This window comes from Vidua macroura, chromosome 5 (assembly GCF_024509145.1).
Source record: "Vidua macroura isolate BioBank_ID:100142 chromosome 5, ASM2450914v1, whole genome shotgun sequence".
NCBI classification, from domain to species: Eukaryota; Metazoa; Chordata; class Aves; order Passeriformes; family Viduidae; genus Vidua; species Vidua macroura.
The window spans coordinates 7,499,322-7,519,797 of NC_071575.1; the positions used below are offsets into that span (position 1 = coordinate 7,499,322).

At 40.5% G+C, this 20,476-nt stretch overlaps 1 protein-coding gene across 1 annotated transcript in view; it reads right to left on the bottom strand.

Moving 5' to 3' along the window:
• Window positions 1-20,476, bottom strand: part of VWF (von Willebrand factor) — a 119,967-nt gene that overhangs the window by 23,565 nt on the left and 75,926 nt on the right. The window contains exons 31-40 of the mRNA XM_053978117.1: window positions 20,118-20,261; window positions 18,820-18,984; window positions 16,535-16,578; window positions 12,116-12,293; window positions 8,876-9,096; window positions 7,760-7,952; window positions 6,777-7,118; window positions 3,078-3,283; window positions 656-758; window positions 439-513 (exon numbers count right to left, since the gene is read on the bottom strand). Coding sequence (XP_053834092.1) covers window positions 439-513; window positions 656-758; window positions 3,078-3,283; window positions 6,777-7,118; window positions 7,760-7,952; window positions 8,876-9,096; window positions 12,116-12,293; window positions 16,535-16,578; window positions 18,820-18,984; window positions 20,118-20,261 — 1,671 coding nt within the window. The remainder of the gene's footprint in view (window positions 1-438; window positions 514-655; window positions 759-3,077; window positions 3,284-6,776; window positions 7,119-7,759; window positions 7,953-8,875; window positions 9,097-12,115; window positions 12,294-16,534; window positions 16,579-18,819; window positions 18,985-20,117; window positions 20,262-20,476) is intronic.

Here is a 20,476-nt window from a genome sequence, read left to right on the forward strand (position 1 = left end):
ATTAAACTCACACTCAATTGCTGTCTTAAAATATGAAGTACATTAGAGTTCAACAGGTCAAAGTTTGTTTTCAAAATAGCTTAGAGAAGAGTTCAAGCTCGGGTTATGAGGATTAAGGTTCTAATGTTATATTTAATAGGCAAATATAGATGGTTCAAAAATAAATGCTTGAGAAAAAAACCATTCTAATGTCAATTAGACAAAAAAAATTGCTCCATTCCCTTCCTCATCTACTACAGAAAGAGAGACAAAGTTGGAAGTGAATGGAGACTCATATCCTTAGGAACTGTTTGGTTTTCTACATGGATGACTGTACAACAATTCAATGGTATCAAAAATGCAGCTCTGAATTAATAATTTTTTTAAGGGACTGTATACCTTAGAAATATCTGGTAAATATACAAACCAAGAAGATTCCAAGAGTTTACAAGAACCTACCACACTCGTACTCAGGGCAGCACTGGCCAGGGCCCCTGCGCAGGCGAGCGACTTCACATGGACCACACTGGACAGCTGGAGAAAACATCCAGGAAACAAGTCTGGATAAGAACTGGGAAGCCAGGAACCAGAACATCAATTCAAGTGCAATCACAGAGCTAAATTTGAATAATATGAATTAATAATATTGAATAATATTGAATAATATTGAAGTTACGTTGGACAGTCGGGCAGGGTCGGACCGTGCAGTTTATCCTCTTGTTATCAAGACACGTGCAGATCTTGCAGGGCTCATTCTCAGGAATCCATGTTTCCATGTGCTGAAGGAAAAACCCCAACAGAGTGTTACACAGAAATCCCATGCTCTGGTATGATGGGATGGGAGGATGGGAGTGGGTGAGGATGAGTAACATTAACCTGGAAAATCAGAAAATTTATGAAGATTTATCTATGAAGGATTGGATGCTCTGTTAACAGTAAAAAACTAAGGGGACACATAATTCTGCAATGACTGTCGTGTGCCAATTTAGCAAAAGGCGTAAAGAATGTGTGGATGGGATGAGGAATTACTATTGTTTTAAGCATCAAAAATGCTTAGATATAAATGCAATTGCAGGCTATTGTGAGCAACAGTGGACTGGTGCTACTACATACCATGATTGTATGTTCAGTGGTAATAAGGGAAACAGCATTATTTTGGGAAATACAGAGAAGTGTCTGCTTTCCCTAATTAGTAACACAGAGAAGAATTTCCTATGCACTTAAAAATATGCACTATTTATTTCTCTGTGTTGAATTTCCCTAATTCTTCAACACAGAGAAATAAATAGTGCATATTTTTATATGAAGACTATTTGGAGTGTCTTCACTTGACTCTGCAGTGGATTGAGGACTGGAAAAGCACTGTATCACCTCTAACACCAAAACCATCACTGTGGTGACTACCTGGGGGTAATGAGCACATTCAGAAACCACCAGTAAAGAGAATAATTTCTCAATCACTGCTCCTTCCCAGGAGAGTGGAAATCATTGATATTAAAGCTGCAGTCAAAGTCACCCACACAGAACCATGCATATGTAACACCCATGTGAATAGGGAGGTAAGAGTGGAAGGATTATCAGACATTTTAATTTGCACAACCAATCCAGGTTCTGGGTGAGAACATGTAGAGCAGGTCAGGATGCCACAAAAAAAAAAAAAAATACTGTCATCTGGAAAACTCTGGAGCATGGTTTAAAACTAACACTCTGCTGAGCCCTTTGGAGATAGGGAGAAAAACAAAAAGGACAAATCTAAGCATAGTGCACCTATACTCAGAGATAGTTACATGTTTTAAGCCACCCTGTGTGAGTGTTGGGACTAAAATCCCATAAGTCCAAACACAATCTAGGGTAGAAAAGAACAGAGGAATGAACACCAGAAGAAAAGAAGGAGTTTAAGGAAATCCTCACCCAAGTGTCTATTATATTGCCTGCAATGATGGAGAGGCAAAACAGCTACATGAGCTGATCCTCCCCAGAAATCTCATGAAGGATCTAAAGCCCATAAAACACTGCAATTAAAGTCCCTTCTCCTTCAAATCATATAGCAAAAATCCTATAACATCAGCCAGAAGAGGACTGGCTGATATATGTGCAAACTCTAAGAGCTGAGTAGCTGGGAGAGAAGAGGAACCACCCATGCTACTTGGAACAGGGGACCAGGGGACACACACACTGTGTGATGCTGGAATCAGCAGTGTCTTTCACTGCAGTCTGGTACCCAGCATCCACAGCTTTTCCCAATCCCACACTGCCACAGAGAGGGCTGCCTTAACTAAGCAAAGTAGATTTTCAGTAAAACCAAAACGATTAATTTCATTGAAGGAATAATTCTCCCAAAAAAAATATATATACATATAGACAAACTACCATTTGACAAAAGGCTGACTTGGTCTCACCACTCCCCACCAACCACTGGAAATATTTCATACATGAATTGGAAAGGACCCACAAGGATCATCAAGTCCAGCTCCCGGCCCTGCACAGACACCCCAACAATCCCACCCTGTGCCTTGAGAGCGTTGTCCAAACGCTCCCGGAGCTCTGGCAGCCTTGGGGCCATGACCATTCCCTGGGCAGTGTCTGACACCCTCTGGGGGAAGAACCTTCTCCTGACATCTAGCCTAAGCCTCCCCTGACACAGCTCCAGCCGTTCCCTGGGTCCTGTCCCTGGTCACAGAGGGAAGAGTTTGATGCCTGTCTCTCCACTGCCCCTCATGAGGATTTCAGTGAGCTTTGCAAAGACAGTACAAGACATTTTAAGAAAAGGATTTATTATTAAATTGTCATTACTCATAAAAGTCTGCTAAATGGAGACATTTATCTTGGTAAATATTCACTTATGCCATCACTCTTCCTCTCTTTCCTCTAGACACCCCTCCACATGGAATTGCCATGCCTTGCCAGGTCTGTACAGTCCCAGCTGTGATCTTTATATCCAGTCCCAGCCAATTTCACACTAGGGGAGCTAAATGGGGCTGACAGCCAGCAGATTAGGAGGAACTAAGCTAGAAAATATAGTATCCAAAGGGAAAACAGATTTACTTTCAAAGCTGTGAATCCAAGCCACTGCCAGAGGTTGCTGTGCATGTAGTTACCTGGTGGTGTGTGCCATCCTCGCTGACACACTGAGTGCAGACTTCTTCACTAACGCAGCTGTCACCAAAAATCATCTTTCCCTCTGGGCAGAAGCAGCCTTCTGTGGGATAATCCTTGCAGACACTGACTTTGGTATTATTCTCACAGCTCTTCATACAGGCTGTGTGGCAGTGGTTGTACGTCAGATGTGAGGCACATTTTATTGCTGAGCAAGACAGAGAAGAAAACACCACCTTTATTTATGAGATCTAAAGAAATGAAAATCAATCTCTCCTATCTAGCTTTCTTCAGAATTCTTTCCATTTTAGAAAGCCATTACCCAATGAATGGATCTGATACCTTGCAGCACAAATCAGCAAACCACATTTTCAGGCCACATGAATCAGCACCAACATATGACTCACCCCAACATTACATTGGTTTAGGCAAGTGTTCACTTGTCAAATTTTGTTTCCAACACTGGGCTACAGACAAGAATTTAGAACCTTATGTGTATGGTAACAGTATACGGTTAAGAGATAGCCAGGACAGAGTAAAGCATTGAAGAAAGATTTTTTTTTTTTTTTTTTTAATTGATAGGCGGCATTGTTCCCACACAACTAAAGAAAGCTAACAAACAGAACATTTTGGTACTTCAAAACTAAACCTGCTGGATTTCTGCATCTTTTTAACTGAATTGTCCTATTAACAGAATTAACTGAACCAAGGAAAGTTGCATAGCCCTGTAAGCCAACAAAGTTTTTACCGATGTGTTCACAAACCTGAGGCTATTGTCTCTAAAAGCAAACAAAATTAGGGCTACAGCTATTCAAAAAACCTATGGACACAGCTTCCGTACTATGTATTCCCTTAAGTCTATTTTTCTCTACAGCTTCAATTAGAAAAAATGTTTCTTATTTCCCAGCCTGTGACTGCTGTGAGATTTATAAAACTTTCTTTCAATCCCCTGACAAAAAAACATTGAGAGAAAACCCGAGCTCCCAAACAAACAAACAAGAAAACATTCATCTGTCTACACATACTCTTTTAGCAGCCAATGGTGACAGAAAAAAAAAAGTCTTTAGCATTAACCCTTTCCATGTTAAAGCAAATTATTTCATATAATCATAAAATGGCTTGGTCTGGACCTTAAAAACTATCTTGTTCCAACCCCCTGCCATGGGCAGGGACACCTTGCACTATCCCAGGTTGCTCACAGCCCCATCCAACCTGGCCTGCAACACTGCCAAGGATGGGGCAGCCACATCTCTGGGCAACCTGTGCCAGGGCCTCAGCACCCTCACAGGGAAGAATTTCCTCCCAATATCCAATCTAACCCTGCTCTCTGTCAGTGTGAAGCCATTCCCCCTTGTCCTGTCACTCCAGGCCCTTGTCCAGAGTCTCTCTCCATCTTTCCTGTGGGCTCCCTTCAGGCACTGCAAGGCCACAGCGAGGTCACCCCAAAGCCTTCTCTTCTCCAGGCTGAATATATCTGAATTCCAGAGAGTATATTCACTCACCCAGGAAGAGCAATCAGGAAAGATTTGTTCTGCTTGGAATGTTCCAACATGGAATGACAAAACCTCAAGTAAAATTCGACAAGAATGACAGAGATTCAGTGGACTGGAAGGAGGAAAGCAAGGTAATCCAGAACTGTGCTACTGATATTAAACATATAGTGGTAGCATGATTATTAAACTGTAGTGTTTATTTAGTCATTAATGCAACTTGGATATATCAAATGTTGACAATTTAAATTTTTGTCAGTTGCATACAGGCATTTGCTGGCAGAGGGACAATGATGATATTGTTAGAACACTTAAGACTTCTATGCAATTAGTGTTAAAATGAGCAACTCTTTGTCTATCCTTGTACGGGCCATGTAACCAGATAGGAATTTGAAAACTGCACAGAGTTATTAAGGCAATCTGCTGACATCCAGCTTTGGACATCACAATTTGCAAAGTCTGGCTGAGGCACTGGATTTGGAAAATGGCTGGCAATGTTCTCCCTCTGCTTTCTAGGACTATACTCCAAACAGACTGTGTTCAGTAACCTATGATCTTGGAAAGATATTTCAAGCATTAAGTGGAGGCTTAGGCCAAATTCACACTGACATTCCTGACTTCTTATCCCATCATTCCTTCAGTCTGAGTTTAAAACATTAAAAAAAAGCCTTTGTTTTACACTTTTCTCCTTTTGTATCATGCCTTTAGGATGCTGGTTCTGTTCTGAAATGAAAAGTATCCAGGGAAAGAAAGCAAAGTAACAAGAAACTAGAGAGGTAGGAGGTGAGAAAACCAACTGAGACATCAAGACACTCTGTGAGGAGGTAGCTGGGAAAGAAAATGCCTACACACACCCACATCTAAGGCACTCAACTAAGCCAGACACACTGAGGGACTATCTGAATGTCTGCAACCATCACTGCAGAAAGGTTAACAGGAGAAGGTGGAGAATAAACCACCTCAAGAGTTATTTACTTGTACTTAATGATACCTTGCATTTTTGGCAGATCTTTAGGTATGCCTCCTAACAGGAGCGAAAAAAAAAAGGAAAAAAGAACAGGAAAAGAAAGTAGAAATACTTGTCTATGAGAATTTAGGAGACAAGGTGTACAAAGCAACAGATGTCAGTGTCTGGCTCTAGCATGGGTGTCTTGTTTGCTTTGGTTGGGTTCTGGCAATGTGCAATACTCACATCCTGGTACACAGCACAAACTTCTCACCTCCAAAACACAAGCAAAACCCAGTCAGAAGGAGAACCAGATTTGTAAAGCAAATTACAGCTAGTTCAGTCAGCCTAGCTGGCATGTCCTGGCAAGAAATGACACCACAAAGAGAGGCTGTAGCAGAAACTTAAAATCACACTGGCTCTTCCACCACGTTCTCAAAAGTTTCGGCTTTGATGGAAATGGGAGGATTTTGGGAAACTGCTACAAAGAAAAGCCTTATGTGGGGACCCTGGGGGCCATCCCCTAAGTTAGGCAGACACAAGAAATTTCCCTCAAAGCTGTTAAAACAACATTGGCTCCTTCCCCTGTTCCTATGTCTGTTCCTATGTCCCTGAGCCACTCTCTCCCTATTCCTTATCTTTGTCCTGCCCTGAGACCAGGCTGACCCCCGGGCCCCTGGGGAGTGGGTAAGCAGGACTCTCCATGTGTGTGCGCCAGGGACCTGAACATCTCACCACGCAGCTGAATTAAACATCTGTGGATACCATGCAAAGGCCCTTTCTGCTTCTTTACCCTGGACTTTACTAGCAGCAATTCAGGCTGCTACAGTCTTATTTTGTGCCAGGTATGACAGTGACGGGCTGGGAAGCAGTTCCACAAGTCCAAGTTTCTCTGTCCACCTCAGACTGTCCAAAGTCTGCTCAAAGCAATGATATCTGCTGCTAAAAGAGCCTGACAGACTCTCAGCCCAAACTGGTGCCACAAAGGTTTGGTGGCTGCAGAGCCAGGTACTGTCACATAGCTGTGGTTACCTGTTCACGGTTTATTTCCCCCCTAGCCTGGAATTTTATCAGTTAGTAGTTTACCAATAAACACTTCTCTCGTAACATTCAGCTTAGTGGGTGACCAACCAGTTACAAGATCTGCAATACCACTTGTACAATAAACTTGATCTGGAACATTTGAAAAATTAATACTACACTGATGAGACGTCCCAGAGAGGGGCAATTTCTGTATCAGTTTTAGCACAGAGTAAAACTCTTACGGCAAAGCTCAGGCGTTCTCCAGTCTACACAGACGCCATACTCCCTGCAGATGTGTGCGTAGGAAGTGATCATCTCACAGGCCTCCTCCTCGTAGCAGCTGCTCTCCATGCAGGCCTCGTAGAAGATGTTGGGGGTGATGATGCTGTGGCACTCCGCAAAGCGGTCTGAGAGCAGCAGGTGACAGTGGCCGGGCGCGCGCTCGGAGCACCTGTCCTCCCTCCGGCTGTCACAGACCTTGCCCGGCTCTGCCACCGTCCAGTCCTGGATAAACACGCTGCTGTCAGCCGTGGCGGAGCCGTTGCGCAGCGTGAAGTCATTGACGTGGTTCTGGTCACACAGCCCTGGCAGGGTGAGTAAGGGGAAAAGAAAAATCTCTGAATAATCAGTGCTAAAATAAACCTAGGAAAAAACAGGGATGGGGCGGATGACGCTGGTTGGGGTGGCTCAAGGAATTAATGACATTCCTTTATAGCTGTTGTCAATAGAGGCATAAACACCCTAGGTCTTCTTTCTCATTTCCTCACTAAAGGAGGTACAGGTCATGCCACAGAGGTACAATCTCTGTCTAGATTACACCACTGAGGATACCATAGAATTAACTCATCCAGGTAGCAGTTGCCCTTTCAAATTGTTCACCTTCACTGCAAGCACTGGTCAGATTTCTCACAGAAGTGAATTTGTAAGAATCTAAAATTAAACCCATATCCAAAAAAAAGAACAAATCTTCTCAAAAAGATAACTCGAAGCAAGAAAAAACAGAAAGCTGTCTCTGCTCTTCTTTTTAAAGTATTACTGTGTATCAGTGAGCTGTTACATTGAGGATGAGAACAGAAAAACTTACACAGATATTCAGTATTCCCCCAAAAGTGTGGGACCAGTTCACCCAGAGAGTTTATAGATTTGGAGATTCACAAATTGCAATAAATAAATAAAAGTTCAAGCCAATTAGGAAGCTGTTAAAAGTACTAACTTTCAAACTTACCACAAAGACCTTTTGTTCCCGAAGAAAAGCTCTTTGAATTAAGTCTAAGAATAAATTCATTGTTTCTTGGAGTAAATGTGAGATTATGTCCAAGAAGAGAGAATTTGATTTCATGCATTATTTCTCCATAGGCAGTGATTTCAAACAAGCTGCTGGAATAGGGGATAAGAACCCTTTCATCATTAACAGTCACCTGTTTAAAAAAAAAAGGTGAGGTTGTCACATCAGTTCTAGCAAGCAATTACAAATCAACCCTATTTTACTGTTGAAGCACATTTTGACTTGACAAATACCTGAAGATCCAACTGAATCTGGACATAAGAAACATTTTTTTCCAGCTGAAGGTTTCTATTGAGTCTAAAAACATACAGAAGTACTTGACCTTCATCCTGTGAATTACATGAACTCTTCCAACATTTTCCTATATAAGTGCACTCTTTGAGCACCACATGTTTACAGACTAAGAACCTCATGCTGTGAGGTTCAAATGATGTCTCAGTGGAAGTCAAGGCTGTCAGCACCATGCAGAACTTGGTGTAGGTGTTTTGGTCCACTCTGTTTTGCTACATGAGTCAGAAGAGATCATTTTGGCAAATTGGCCAACTCCTGTACGTCTGAGCAGCCAGAGGCTGAAAAATGGGCTGAGTTTGAATATTCTCTATGAAACAGATGTAATGCATACTAAGCTGCCCTTTCTTCTAATGCTGAGGTCCAGTTGCACACAAGGTGAGAAGCAACTCCCTAAGCCTTCAGCTGGCCAGTCAGGCGCAGCTCTGTGAGGGACAGAGCACGCTCCCAGGGACCAAACATAGCATGAAGGACCAAAAGATAGGAATCAGAGTGCAGTATGTCCTGTCTGTAATCCTGCCTTTCTGGCAGAAGTGTCAGGGACAGATTGCCAAATCCCATGTTCTTGACATTGGCACACCAGCACAACAGGGAGAGCAAGAGGGGAAATGTGTCTGGCTCATTATGCGAACACTGATTGTACCATGAAATGGAGAAGAGATGTTAAAAATAGGCTGAAACTGGATCAAGAGATGAAATTTGTCCCCATAAACTGAATTCTGCAGCATGAGCAGACAATGCACAGATGAATTCATGGTGTTTGCTTACTGCCATGTCCCTGAAGAGCTGCACTGCCACACCACGATGCGTCACTTCAATGGAGTCCATGCAGTTCATCCTGGGTGCTGCTCTGCAGGGCCTTTCATGGAGCAGGACTTCAACATCGTGGTGCAAGTCTTGAAATAAGGTGTAGGAGCAGTTGCCAGTCAGCTTAAAATTCAGCCCATCAAAAGTGACAATATGTTGAGATGAACTTCCTATACAGACACCTGAAAATAAACAACAACAACAAAAAAACATGTAAAAACATTTTACTGTTTCTTCACAACTGTTGTGGACATGGGGAACCACCTAATTGGGAAAGAGAGGAAGGTAATGAATGGCAAATGCTGCAGCAAACACTGACAAGAAACTTTGGTAAATACTTCATCACATGTGGAGGATATTTTGCAATATCTTTGTCTGGGAACAATAAGTATTATAAAATATTTGGATAAATTTGTAAAAAATCCCTTTGCCTAAAATTTATTCACATTCAATATGATTTAGTAATAGATTTTATGTAAAAATGAAACAGGGAAAATCCCTTTACTGTTTGTAGAAAGACTGTAACACACTGTTCAACCTTTGCATTGCATGATATTCTGTACAGTTACATTTGATTCCAAATAACACTTTTTCACCCTTATCAGATATGTCACAAGTTGACACTCAGGGACTTTGTTTTTCAGACAGGAAACAGGAAAACTGCAGAGAAATAATATGCACAGGATAAACCAATGGCCAGCTGACAGCTCAGTGTCCTGGTCATTGGGTTATAAACACTTTCTTGTCTTCAAAAACTGGAAAATAAGGAAGATTATAATCCCAGAAGAACCAAAATAAAACCTGATGCTTCTGGCTCATATGTTTTCAAATCTCTTGCTTAAAGGATAAAAAGGACAATAAAATCAATGCCAGCAAAACATGTAAGGCGGAAAATTACCATTGTTAATATTTCAGTACTTTGCTTCTAGCTGAGAAATAATCTTTTTCCTATTCATTTACCTTCAAATTTAATTTTCCAGGGAAAAACAGCATGGGAGGGAGGGAGGGAGGGAGGGAGGGAGGGAGGGAGGGAGGGAGGGAGGGAGGAAGGGAGGAAGGGAGGAAGGGAGGAAGGGAGGAAGGGAGGAAGGGAGGAAGGGAGGAAGGGAGGAAGGGAGGAAGGGAGGAAGGGAGGAAGGGAGGGAGGGAGGCAGGCCTTTGGAGCACTGGAGCATCTTCAGATATTTCACTGTAAATGCTGATAAAGTTCATATATAAATAACAATGAAACAAGTTAGCAAGAAAACCACACTTCTCAATCTTTACTTATTCATGAACATTTTAAAAAAGATTTAAGGATAATGGGAATCCTTTTAAATTTCTCATAGGTTTCTGTAGCACAAAATGCACTAAAGTGATCCATTTCAAAGCAGTCTAAGAGCACACAACAGCCATGAATCACATTGCAAATCACGCTGCTATAAAATTGGTAACTAGTTCAGCAAGCAAGCACCTTTGCAGTGTAACTTCTGAACTATCCTCTGAACTCAGATGACCTAAGAACACGTTTTCAAGGACTTCCTCTTTGCAGAAGCATTTGTCACATCATCCACACTGTGAAGCCATGGCTGGAAATTGTGTTTTAGCTCTCTAAATGAGTGAATCATGAGTCAATTTAGCAGCATTTTCATGGGTGCCTAACCAGCCTCCTTCCATAACAACAGAGGTGCTGCCTCACACTGAGCTCCTACTCAGCACCTGCTCTGCTATACCCATCTCTCCTATTTTGATTGCTGAGAGTTTTGTTTCAAAAAGCATCAGAATCAACCTTTCCAGCTGCTACAGATGTTGCTTTAGTTGGCACAGAATCACCCTGGTTGCACTGAGCAGTCATTAAAAGACGACTTGACCCATGGGGTTTTTTAATCAGCTCTGGTGAGAGGGGGAGGGGAATTTTTGTTCCCTCCTTCTGCAACATGAAAACTACCTACTTTTCCCTCACAAGTTGGACAACCTCAGGAAAAAAAAATTTGGAGTACCATGGCTCATTAAATTCATAAAGAGATAAACAGTTCTTAGCTCATCTTAACTCGAATGACCTATAGGGCTTTTCCTGATAATCAGCTAACAGTATGAACTGTTATTTTCATTTACTCCTTTCAGAAGGTTTTTTATGAAGGTATGTCTTGCATGTCAGAAGTAATGCCCTCCTATTGCTAGCTATGTGTTTAGGATCAAGAAATTTAATAAAGATGCACTTCTTAAGGGTAGGTATCACGAAGAATATCTTTTAAATGCCTTCAGATGGATAATCATAAGTATTTTAGATATTTCTACTTTTTCAAAATCCTTGTAGCAAACCAGAAATGTTAGATTTAAAGTGTTTAGGTCATCAAATACACTTTTAGGAAATGCCAAAACAATGGTGTAAAAAAATTTGTATGTCTAAGAGTTCAGGGATCAAAATCCAGCTATGAGCTTTGGTATTTTAAGCAGTGGCTGGAAGAAATTGTACTTAAATCAGCCAGCTCAACAGAGGATATTTTGAATTGATATTATATGTTATGAAGAGGAGGTGTATATATATATATATAGAGAGAGAGAGAGAGGGCTCTGATCTACTTCTAAGAATTAAGCATATGAATTTAGATTTAAACCCACTTATGTTTTAATAAACGGATCACCAGCCTCAGGGCTGCATCCCTCTAACCCTATAAATGTGAGTGGATGCACTTAATTCCTGTACCTGTCATCCCAGCCCAGACACCAGTCACACAGTGTTCAGCCTTTCTGCTCAGACACTCCATGTGAGTTATCTGGAGGCATGGAGAATTTCTTGTTGATGTCTTTGTACTGTACCTGCTTGATTGAGGGCAGGCCAAACCCTTAAGCCCTGAGATGGACCATTGCTTGCTTACAGTTTGCTGAGATAAATTCCTGGTTCCTCCCATACATCTTCCTTTCCAGCTCACACAGCTTTGGAAATAGAGTGTGAGATTCCCTGATAAAACACTGTCCCTCCACTAATGCAAAATATCAGTGGCCCTGAACTTGCAGGTAGCATTAGGCATTCCAGCATCAGTTAGGCTCTTACACTCCTAATTATTTGCTTAAATGTCTGCATACCAATTAAACAGCAATTCCCCCCACCCTGATGACCTTTAAAGTGTCCAGTGGCTGAGAAGCTCCACTCAGCATTACATTTGTGGTCAAACATTTCAGGTGATGGGGAGGGAGAGGCACCCACGGACAGATACTCACACGGGCACATCCATCGGCAGCCGCAAGTTTCCTCCACCTTAACAGCAGGAAGGCTGCTGTGACACACAGGCTTTGGCATCCTCTCACAGTTGATGTGGTGGCTCTCCAGAACTGTGTAATCTCCTGGGAAGCAGGTGACTGTGTGGCACTGGTCTGGTAATGTCCATTTATCACCAGGCTAGGGAGGGAAATGCAGATATGCAACAATTGAAACCAAAAATGCAAAGTTTGGCTGGCGTCACGGAACTACAGCCAGAAAGTGAAGTGACCCTGACAGCAGTGCTACTCACATTAGCCTTGGAAAAATAAATAATGGAATGCACTGTATAAAGGACTTCATGAGGATGAGAAAGTTTAAATTAGAAACACTTGAGAAGCAGGCTGAAATTCCAAGCTAAAAATAACGGCCTACAATAGGACACATTTTGTTCCAACCACCTATAGTTAGAACTTAGCCATCCTACAACATGCATGGAGAGCAGAGTAACAAAGAATTCCCCTCAGCTTTACTTTAAATTTCAAATCCTTTAGTTTTCATAAGCCACAGATGGTCAGAGCACAACAGGAATTACTATTTGTTCCAAACTAGGAAAGCATAGAATATTGTAGTTATTTTATCAACAACTCTGAAACTTTAAAACAGCTCCTTTCTTCCCAAAGGGAAATTGTTCCTTTACCAGATCAGTGTTATTACATGTACATAGTGGATTTCTAGAGCTAAAGAATTAAATGTAAAATATATACCTGTTTTCTAAAGGGCAGTCTGAATTTTAAGGCACCAGGATTACGTACTAATAAATGACAGAGAAATAGATGTGCAGTGTCTCAAGATTCCTATCTGCAGAAAGCTAAGCTCTCTGGCCTCAATCCTGCAGAGCTCTAAAGTCCATAAGTAGGCTGAATGAGTTTTAAAACAGTGTTCATCCCTGAAGTGGACATTCCCAGGAAAACCCCCAGATGTGGGAAACAGCACTTCCCAGAGTTGTCTCCACAGAGGTGAGTCCAGAAACACCAGTACAAGTGAATCAGTGCTTCTGTGAGCTGGGTAACATTCCTTGATATTCACAAGCAGAAATGTGGGGAAGAAAAGAGAATTGATACTGGGAATGGCCATCTCCCATCCTGTCCTTCACAGTTTAACCATAGAAGATACGAAAAAAGGGATAAAAATACCTAGGTAACAACACCATTGTAATTTTGAAAGTATTTCTCTGTAGCTCTGAGCTACAGGATGCCATCAAGTCTAAACATAAGCTGCCTGATTTGCAGCCACAAAAAATTACATATTAAATTCAGGTTAATTTACTGGACTTGTTTTATATGTTTCAGGACTTTGAGAAGGCAACTGGAAGTTGCTTAATACTTTTTTCAGGCTTTTGAGCCTAGAGGAGGCTGTGAAAAAGTGAAAGAAGAGCTTTAAGGACAACAAAAGTATTTCTGTAAGAAGAGATAGAATGCTTTTTAATTACAGTTGTCTCTCCTACAACTCACTGAAAGTGGAAGCACCTGGAAGGGTACATATACAGCTGTGCAAGTCTGGCTTCCATACATATTTAATTGGTTTTAGTCACTCTTTAATAGGACATTTATTAGAAAACATCTAAGAGCTGGACAAGAAAAGCGAAGCACAAGACACTAAAACAAAAACAAAAAAAAAAACAACAACAAAAAAAGTTGAGGGATAAAAAAGCTTCAAGAATCCTAGCGCAGAGAAAAACACAGGGACTCTAAAGACAAAGAGAGCCTAAATCCCAATTGATATGAAACTGCAGGAGCAAAAGCAGGACAGAAAGGAAAGCAAAGTCAGGGTTTCTAAGCTGTGATGGATAAGTCTGCCAAGACACTGCAGGAAGCCTCAGACTTCCTCTCTGAGGGAGCTCTGAACCTACAGACCTGGACGTGCACACTCTGTGTCTTGCTGTGCATCTGCAGGAGAGAGACCCACGCACCTCAGCAGCTCCCTTGGCTGTTATCTCTTAGTTTAGATGAAGCTATTTTTTTGTTTGTCTCTTCTTTAAGCCAAGAGCTGAACAATACTAGAAAAGCCATGGTAATAGCTCAGGAACATGAGGTTTGCCACTTTAAACAGCCTAGAAATGCAAATTGCTCTACAGATCACTTCATGAGGAAATATCACTATTGTAAGACAAAAACCTACACTTCTTTACCACCTTTACGCCTGCTTCTAAATTTCGAAACAAGACTAACAACGAATATTAACTATGTAAAACAAAAATAACACAAAAAACCTAATTTATCATAATTGTCCTGATATTCTGCCAACAATCTAATTAAAACATTGAACCAGTGGTTTTTTACACAGCCTATGTTTGGCACTCCTTCAACCCCTTGCCACTGGACATGATGAGTACTAAAGACTTCCAAGGATTCAAAGAACAGCTTAACAAACAGAGGACAAAATTATCAAGCATTAGCAAATACAAAAAGGTGCCACTTGCAGCTCAGGGTGTCCCTGAGCAACAAATTGTTTATGGCTAGGATAGTTCAGGGAATTTTTATACATATTTATTAACATTGCTTCCCTGGGTCCTATTTTTGGCCACACAGTAGAGGGGATTGGATGGATTTTTGGCCTGACCCAGCACATTTGATCTGCTACTAACAATGACCTTAATCAAGAATATTCCTTCTACAGTCACCTCCAGGGTAGGGGTAATAACAAAACAAAACACAAAAAGGTAACAAATCGTAATATTCTTGACACTGATAGGATTTAGGCTGAGATTTTTTTCATCCTGAGAACTCATATTTCCTTGCAAACTGCAGGAGATCAGTTCCCACAATTTCCAGGTGCATGACAGACATCCCAGTTGGGGAGCTGAGCCTCCTGCAAGAATTCTCTGAGCAACGCCTGAAAGATTGTGAAGCCAATCTAAAAGCCTGTGTTTTCTGAATCAGGGAAGCAAGAGCCTTGATTCTTCCTTCTCGTGGATTTGTGGGCTGTGCTGGAAGAGGGGAACTGAACAATGGCACCTTAGAGCCAGTGAGGCACAGCAGAGGATGCTGCACCACAGAGGCAGGAACTTCCACGGTGTCCTGTAGGCTCCATGGGATGCTCCAGAAGGCTGTGGCCTCAAAGTGCTTTCCAAGACCTATTTTTCCTGGCTGACAGAAGAGGCAACTCAAAATCCCCCTAAAGGCTGCCATTTGAAAGTGTGGCTCATTTTTATATGGACTGGAGCTCGGTCTGTTTCCTTCTAAAAGCATTTCAGCCAGAATGGAAAATGTACTTTAAGTTTGTCACCCCCAAAAATGAAACCTGACGTGTCTGAAATTCAAGTTTAGCCTTCCCAGCACTTATCTACACATACCTGTGTCTGCTCCTAGGAGCCCAGAGGACACATTCAGTTCAAACAAAATCAGATTTTTTTTTTTTGTCTTAATAAAGAAGTTTTTCAAGTTTAGCTTTTGTTTGTTGGGGTTTTTTTCTTAATTAAGCTGTCAGCCTCAAAGCCATCAGATTATACTTAGCGTCTGATTTAGCTAAAGCCTTTCTGTGTTCTGACCAGCTGATTGAGACCAACTATGTAAAGCAGCTTTGATATAATTTCTGTCTTTAGGTAATTCATATTCACTTATTAGCCATACCCTTCCTTCACACTCATGTCTTCACAAGGGAAAAAACAAAGGAATATTTTTTATGTACTGTAAATTCAAGATGAATCCTAGAATAGAACTCATAAACTGATCCCTACTAGAACACATGGCACAAGCTTATGCTAATATTTTTAAATTCATGTACTCTGAAAAACTTTGGCATTTCACCTGAGATGAAGAATCTGAACCATATACAACATCTGGAACACCAATTTCTTAGAGTGGGATCGCTTTTGAGAGATCAGAGAAGTTCACTAACACTTCTGAGCATTTTCTCAGGATTAATGAGAACTTTTGCACAAACAAACTCCAAGAAATTTGATTTCCTTGCTAAAGAGATGATTTTTCCCTAGAGACATAACTATCACACAATAATTCTCTTCCTGTAAAATTGCCACAGGGACAAGGAATTTGTAATTTCAGCAGAAGAACAGTGGCTGGACAATGAAGTTGCCCCTGCACGTGCACCTTTGTTTGGCCATGTGTAGTTGTCCCAGAAGTCCTCTCACCAAGAGATGGAAATGCATTTTTGTTGTCAGGGAAGACAAACACTGTCAGAACTTTTGGTTCTGCACTGACTTCAATAACATTCAACACTCTGCAAGATGAGGTAATGTTAGAGGAAGCCTCCTCTGTGTGCAAAGTTATCCCACCAGTTCAAAATCCAACATTTTCTTCTTCCAAAATCATGCTTGATATTGTCCCATGCTTTTTGTTTTAGGTTAACTGTGAAGATATTCATGTTCTTGCACAAACTTTGCAACTTAAAAGCCAGATGGCCAAAGCAGGCAATGCACTTACTCTCTTTTTGTTTCCATCCTCATCTATGCATTCTCTGACTGGGTCTGAAAGAGAAGCAGACATCTTTTAGTCATCCCATTCCCTTATCAAGCATTTAAGTGATGGTCACCAAAATACAGATTGCTTACTTAAAAGCTTGATTTAAGCTGTGAGAAGTTTGGGGGGTTTTATGCTAGAGTATGTGAATCCCTGAAAACTGCAGGCATTTGTCCCAAGAATAAGTCACAAAAGGCATAAACAATGACCGTGGTCCCAAAATATTCCATGAGCAATAACTGGGCTGCAATTCTACAGCACTTCTTGTACAGCCACAGCTCTGCCCAGATGGTGCTTAAAGGATGAGCATGGCTTTGGCTCTGAGGCACAGTCCAGCCTTACCTCAGAATCTTGTAATCCACTGAGACCATTCCTAGGAATTAGCAGGCAATGACAATTCCCACACCTACATTTATTAAATGCAGGAAGATCAATACAGCAAAACTACACAAATAGCTGCAATAAGAACACCCAAATTCAGTTTCCTTACATTTAGTCATGACTGTGATGAGCATTTTTTTCATATAAACTGTTAAACAGTCACAGGGTACCCACTGAATTGCAGTTTCTATGTTTGTGTGCTTTCACTACACACCTAAAGATATTTTGGAAGCAATTTCATTTTTGTACTATGGTATGACAAAGTCTCTAGGATATTAAGACACTGACTAGCAAGTTCTTTGTAGAATACTAGACTATGCTATCCTGTATACACTCTCTGCTCTGTCTTTTCCAGGATAAGTAATGTATTTTGAAATCATTTAGGAACTCTTTAAAACCTTTTTTTAATGGTATTATTTTTGGTACACTTCCATACAAAAGGCAAGACTCCCTCTGCATAAGAAATCCAACTGTATGAGTCTAGAGGGGAAAATTATGCTTTACAGATTGTATGAAATTTATATAAAGCAAAACAAAGAGGAAAAAAATCCAAATAAAAAATAAATCCCCACGAAAAAATACAAATTTTCACCCCCTAGCAAAATCTTCACCATCAGCAAAAGAGAGAGCCATATTTCTCAGATTTTAGGTGTTGAATATGTCCATAGTTCAAGGCTTTTTGAGCTGTTGGAAAAGCTTTCATAAAAAATACAAAGCTTTCACCTCTAGTACCAATAGGTTACAGCACAGATTGCAATAAAAAAATAATTACTGGTTCCAAATTCCTGCTCCCCATCCTAAATCTTGGATCAATGTAATTTACAGCAAGAAAAATCACATATTTTACAGTGTGAAGAGAGGAAATGCATCTTTAAAAGCTTATTTTAAAAGAGAGGAAAGAAAATGGCAGCTGTTTAAATCTAGAAAATGGCAGCTGTTTAAATCTAGAAAATGGCACCTGTTTGATGCTCTTGAGAGATTTTAAAAGGCCAGAAGTGATCCCAATGGAGGCTGATCAGATATCTCCAAGCTGGACTGTGAACACTCTGCAACTTCCTCATTCTCAGAGGTCCTCGGCTCCACAAAAAAAAAGTCCCTTTATTCCAGTGGAGATGTAACTAAGCCTTTGTAACACTGGCAAAAATCTCTGCAATGACTAACACCACGAGGCAGTGGCTTGTGGTGAGAATGTGTGGATGTTATTAGAACAGGGATAACAACAAGGAGATGAGGGATAAATATCTATATCCTGGTCAGAGTTAAAGCAAGGTTCCTTAGAGAAGGAGTGTTGTCATCTACAAATAAATGAATGTTTGTTTAAAACATTTTACACTTTTTTTTTCCCCAGTATCTGTTTCCCTGGGAAAGCAAATTCTTTATTAGTTTTCTTTTTTCCTTATATTTTGGCTGAATTTTCTGTAGATATACACATAACAATGTCTGAAAAACACATAATTTGAAATCTTTGCTCACAACATTCCTGAAAATTCTGAAATATGCCCCATTCATTCATGACAGCTTCGACTTTCCTTGTGTCCTTCAGTTATTGACTAGTCCTGAGTACTGATTATCAAAATTTTTATCAAGATTGATTTTTATTAAGATGGTAGCTTGAAAGTTCAGGCCTAAGCAGTTCTAAAAACCTTGCTGGAATTGAGCTAACTGGAATAGCAGCTGGATACATATTTAAAGGGCTCAAATTTGGTTTCACACCTAAGTGATGAAGGTGGTCTAGGTCAGCATTTGTGATGGTTGTCAGTGGAACACTCACAACAGGGCATCTGATTGCCTTCTAATATGAAGAAAAATCATCCTGGTTTTGCATTTCAATTTTTGTGTTATGCTCCAGACACAAGGTCATGACTTACCCATGCACACTTTTTTGATAAAATCACTGTTCAATGTGATCATGGTGGATAAATCTTCAAAATTCTGGAGCTTCATGATTCTGTTAGCAGCAGATGGCCCAGCCAAAGTCCTCAGCTGCCCTTCATCGTATCTGTTCCCAACACCAATTGGAAACAGGGATACTCCTAGGAAAAGAGAAGGAAGGGTTTGAAATAGACAAGGCACAGGAGAAAATCATTGCTTATGGACATGGAATGTTCATCCCTGGAAGTATTTAAAGGATGTGGCACTTGGCAGTGCTTTGTTAATGGTTGGACATGATAAACTTAAAGGTCTTTTCCAACCTAAAGATTATATAATTTTTATTTTTCATTTGCTTCTAAAAAAAATAGAACTGGGAAAAGTTCTTCTCCAACACTTAATATTCATGTGTTACTTGCATCATTCCCCCCACATTGGCTAAAGGCAACTAAGGGCTGAAATGGTGCTGCTCTAATCACACTGTTAGCTAAGATGAGCTCTATTAGTCCCAAGTATAATAAGATCGTTCATGGGCAACAAAACACAGCTGCAGACTTAATGACATCTTCACTCTTTTTAAATGAAAAAAAAAAATCATCTCAATAGGCTGTTTTCATTCTTCAGTTACACAGAAATTGGATTATTTTCAAACCATTTAATTAAAAATAACAGTTGATAGTTGTTATACAGTCCATGCCTTATTCAATAACTCCCACAGCAACCTTCAAACGAAGTCAAAGTTCCTCAGCTGAACACCTGAGGAACCTGAGGTACTGAAAGAACAGCCAGAAAATTTGAAAAATCATCAGGCAGCATATTGATAGCAAAACTATATTCCTGTAGAGGTCAGTGAAGAATCTGATAAAAACTATCATCATCTTTATGATTATGATGATTATTTTTATTATTATTATTTATTATTATTATTATTATTATTATTGGTATTGAACTTTTCAAGTTTCACTGTACTGCAACAGTACTGCATTTATGATACTAGACCACATTTCTGTTATCCCAGTCTACCCACAGGATCTCAGCAAATGAGATGCTACTAATTTGTGAGTCCTGGGGAAGCTGTCAGCCTTGACTGCAGATTGATTTTGAATTTCCCAGTACCTCAAAGGCATGTTTATGGGGCATGTTTTGCTCAGGTGTGTTCCTTACTACAACACTACACACGGTAACTCCAGAACTTACATGAACACACCAGTGTCTTAATTTTCCATCTTTTGTTCTAGCTCATTACTTAAAAAGTAACAACTCTACTTATAAATAGTGACAGTGAAACGAGGTTTACTGTTCACTCTTGCAGAAAGGGCAGCAGCCTCCACAGCATCTTGTGAGCTCCCTGACACGATGACAATCGCGACCTTTGATGCGCTGGGTCTGCCCCCGTGGGATTCCGACATCACATTCTGGACCACAAAATCAATGGCATTTCCTAGGAAGAAATTAAGAGAGAAATGAGAGATATAATAGAAAAGTCACAGGAGACTATAAAACTAAATTTTATATTGCTTTAGTGTATTCCACTATTAGGTAACGAAAAATATTTATTCTTAAAGGACTCTTAATGTCTGATTTATTGCAGCTACATGAAAGATCTCAGCTATTAAAAATCTTCCAGTATTTATTAAGACATCCAAACACAGGAGG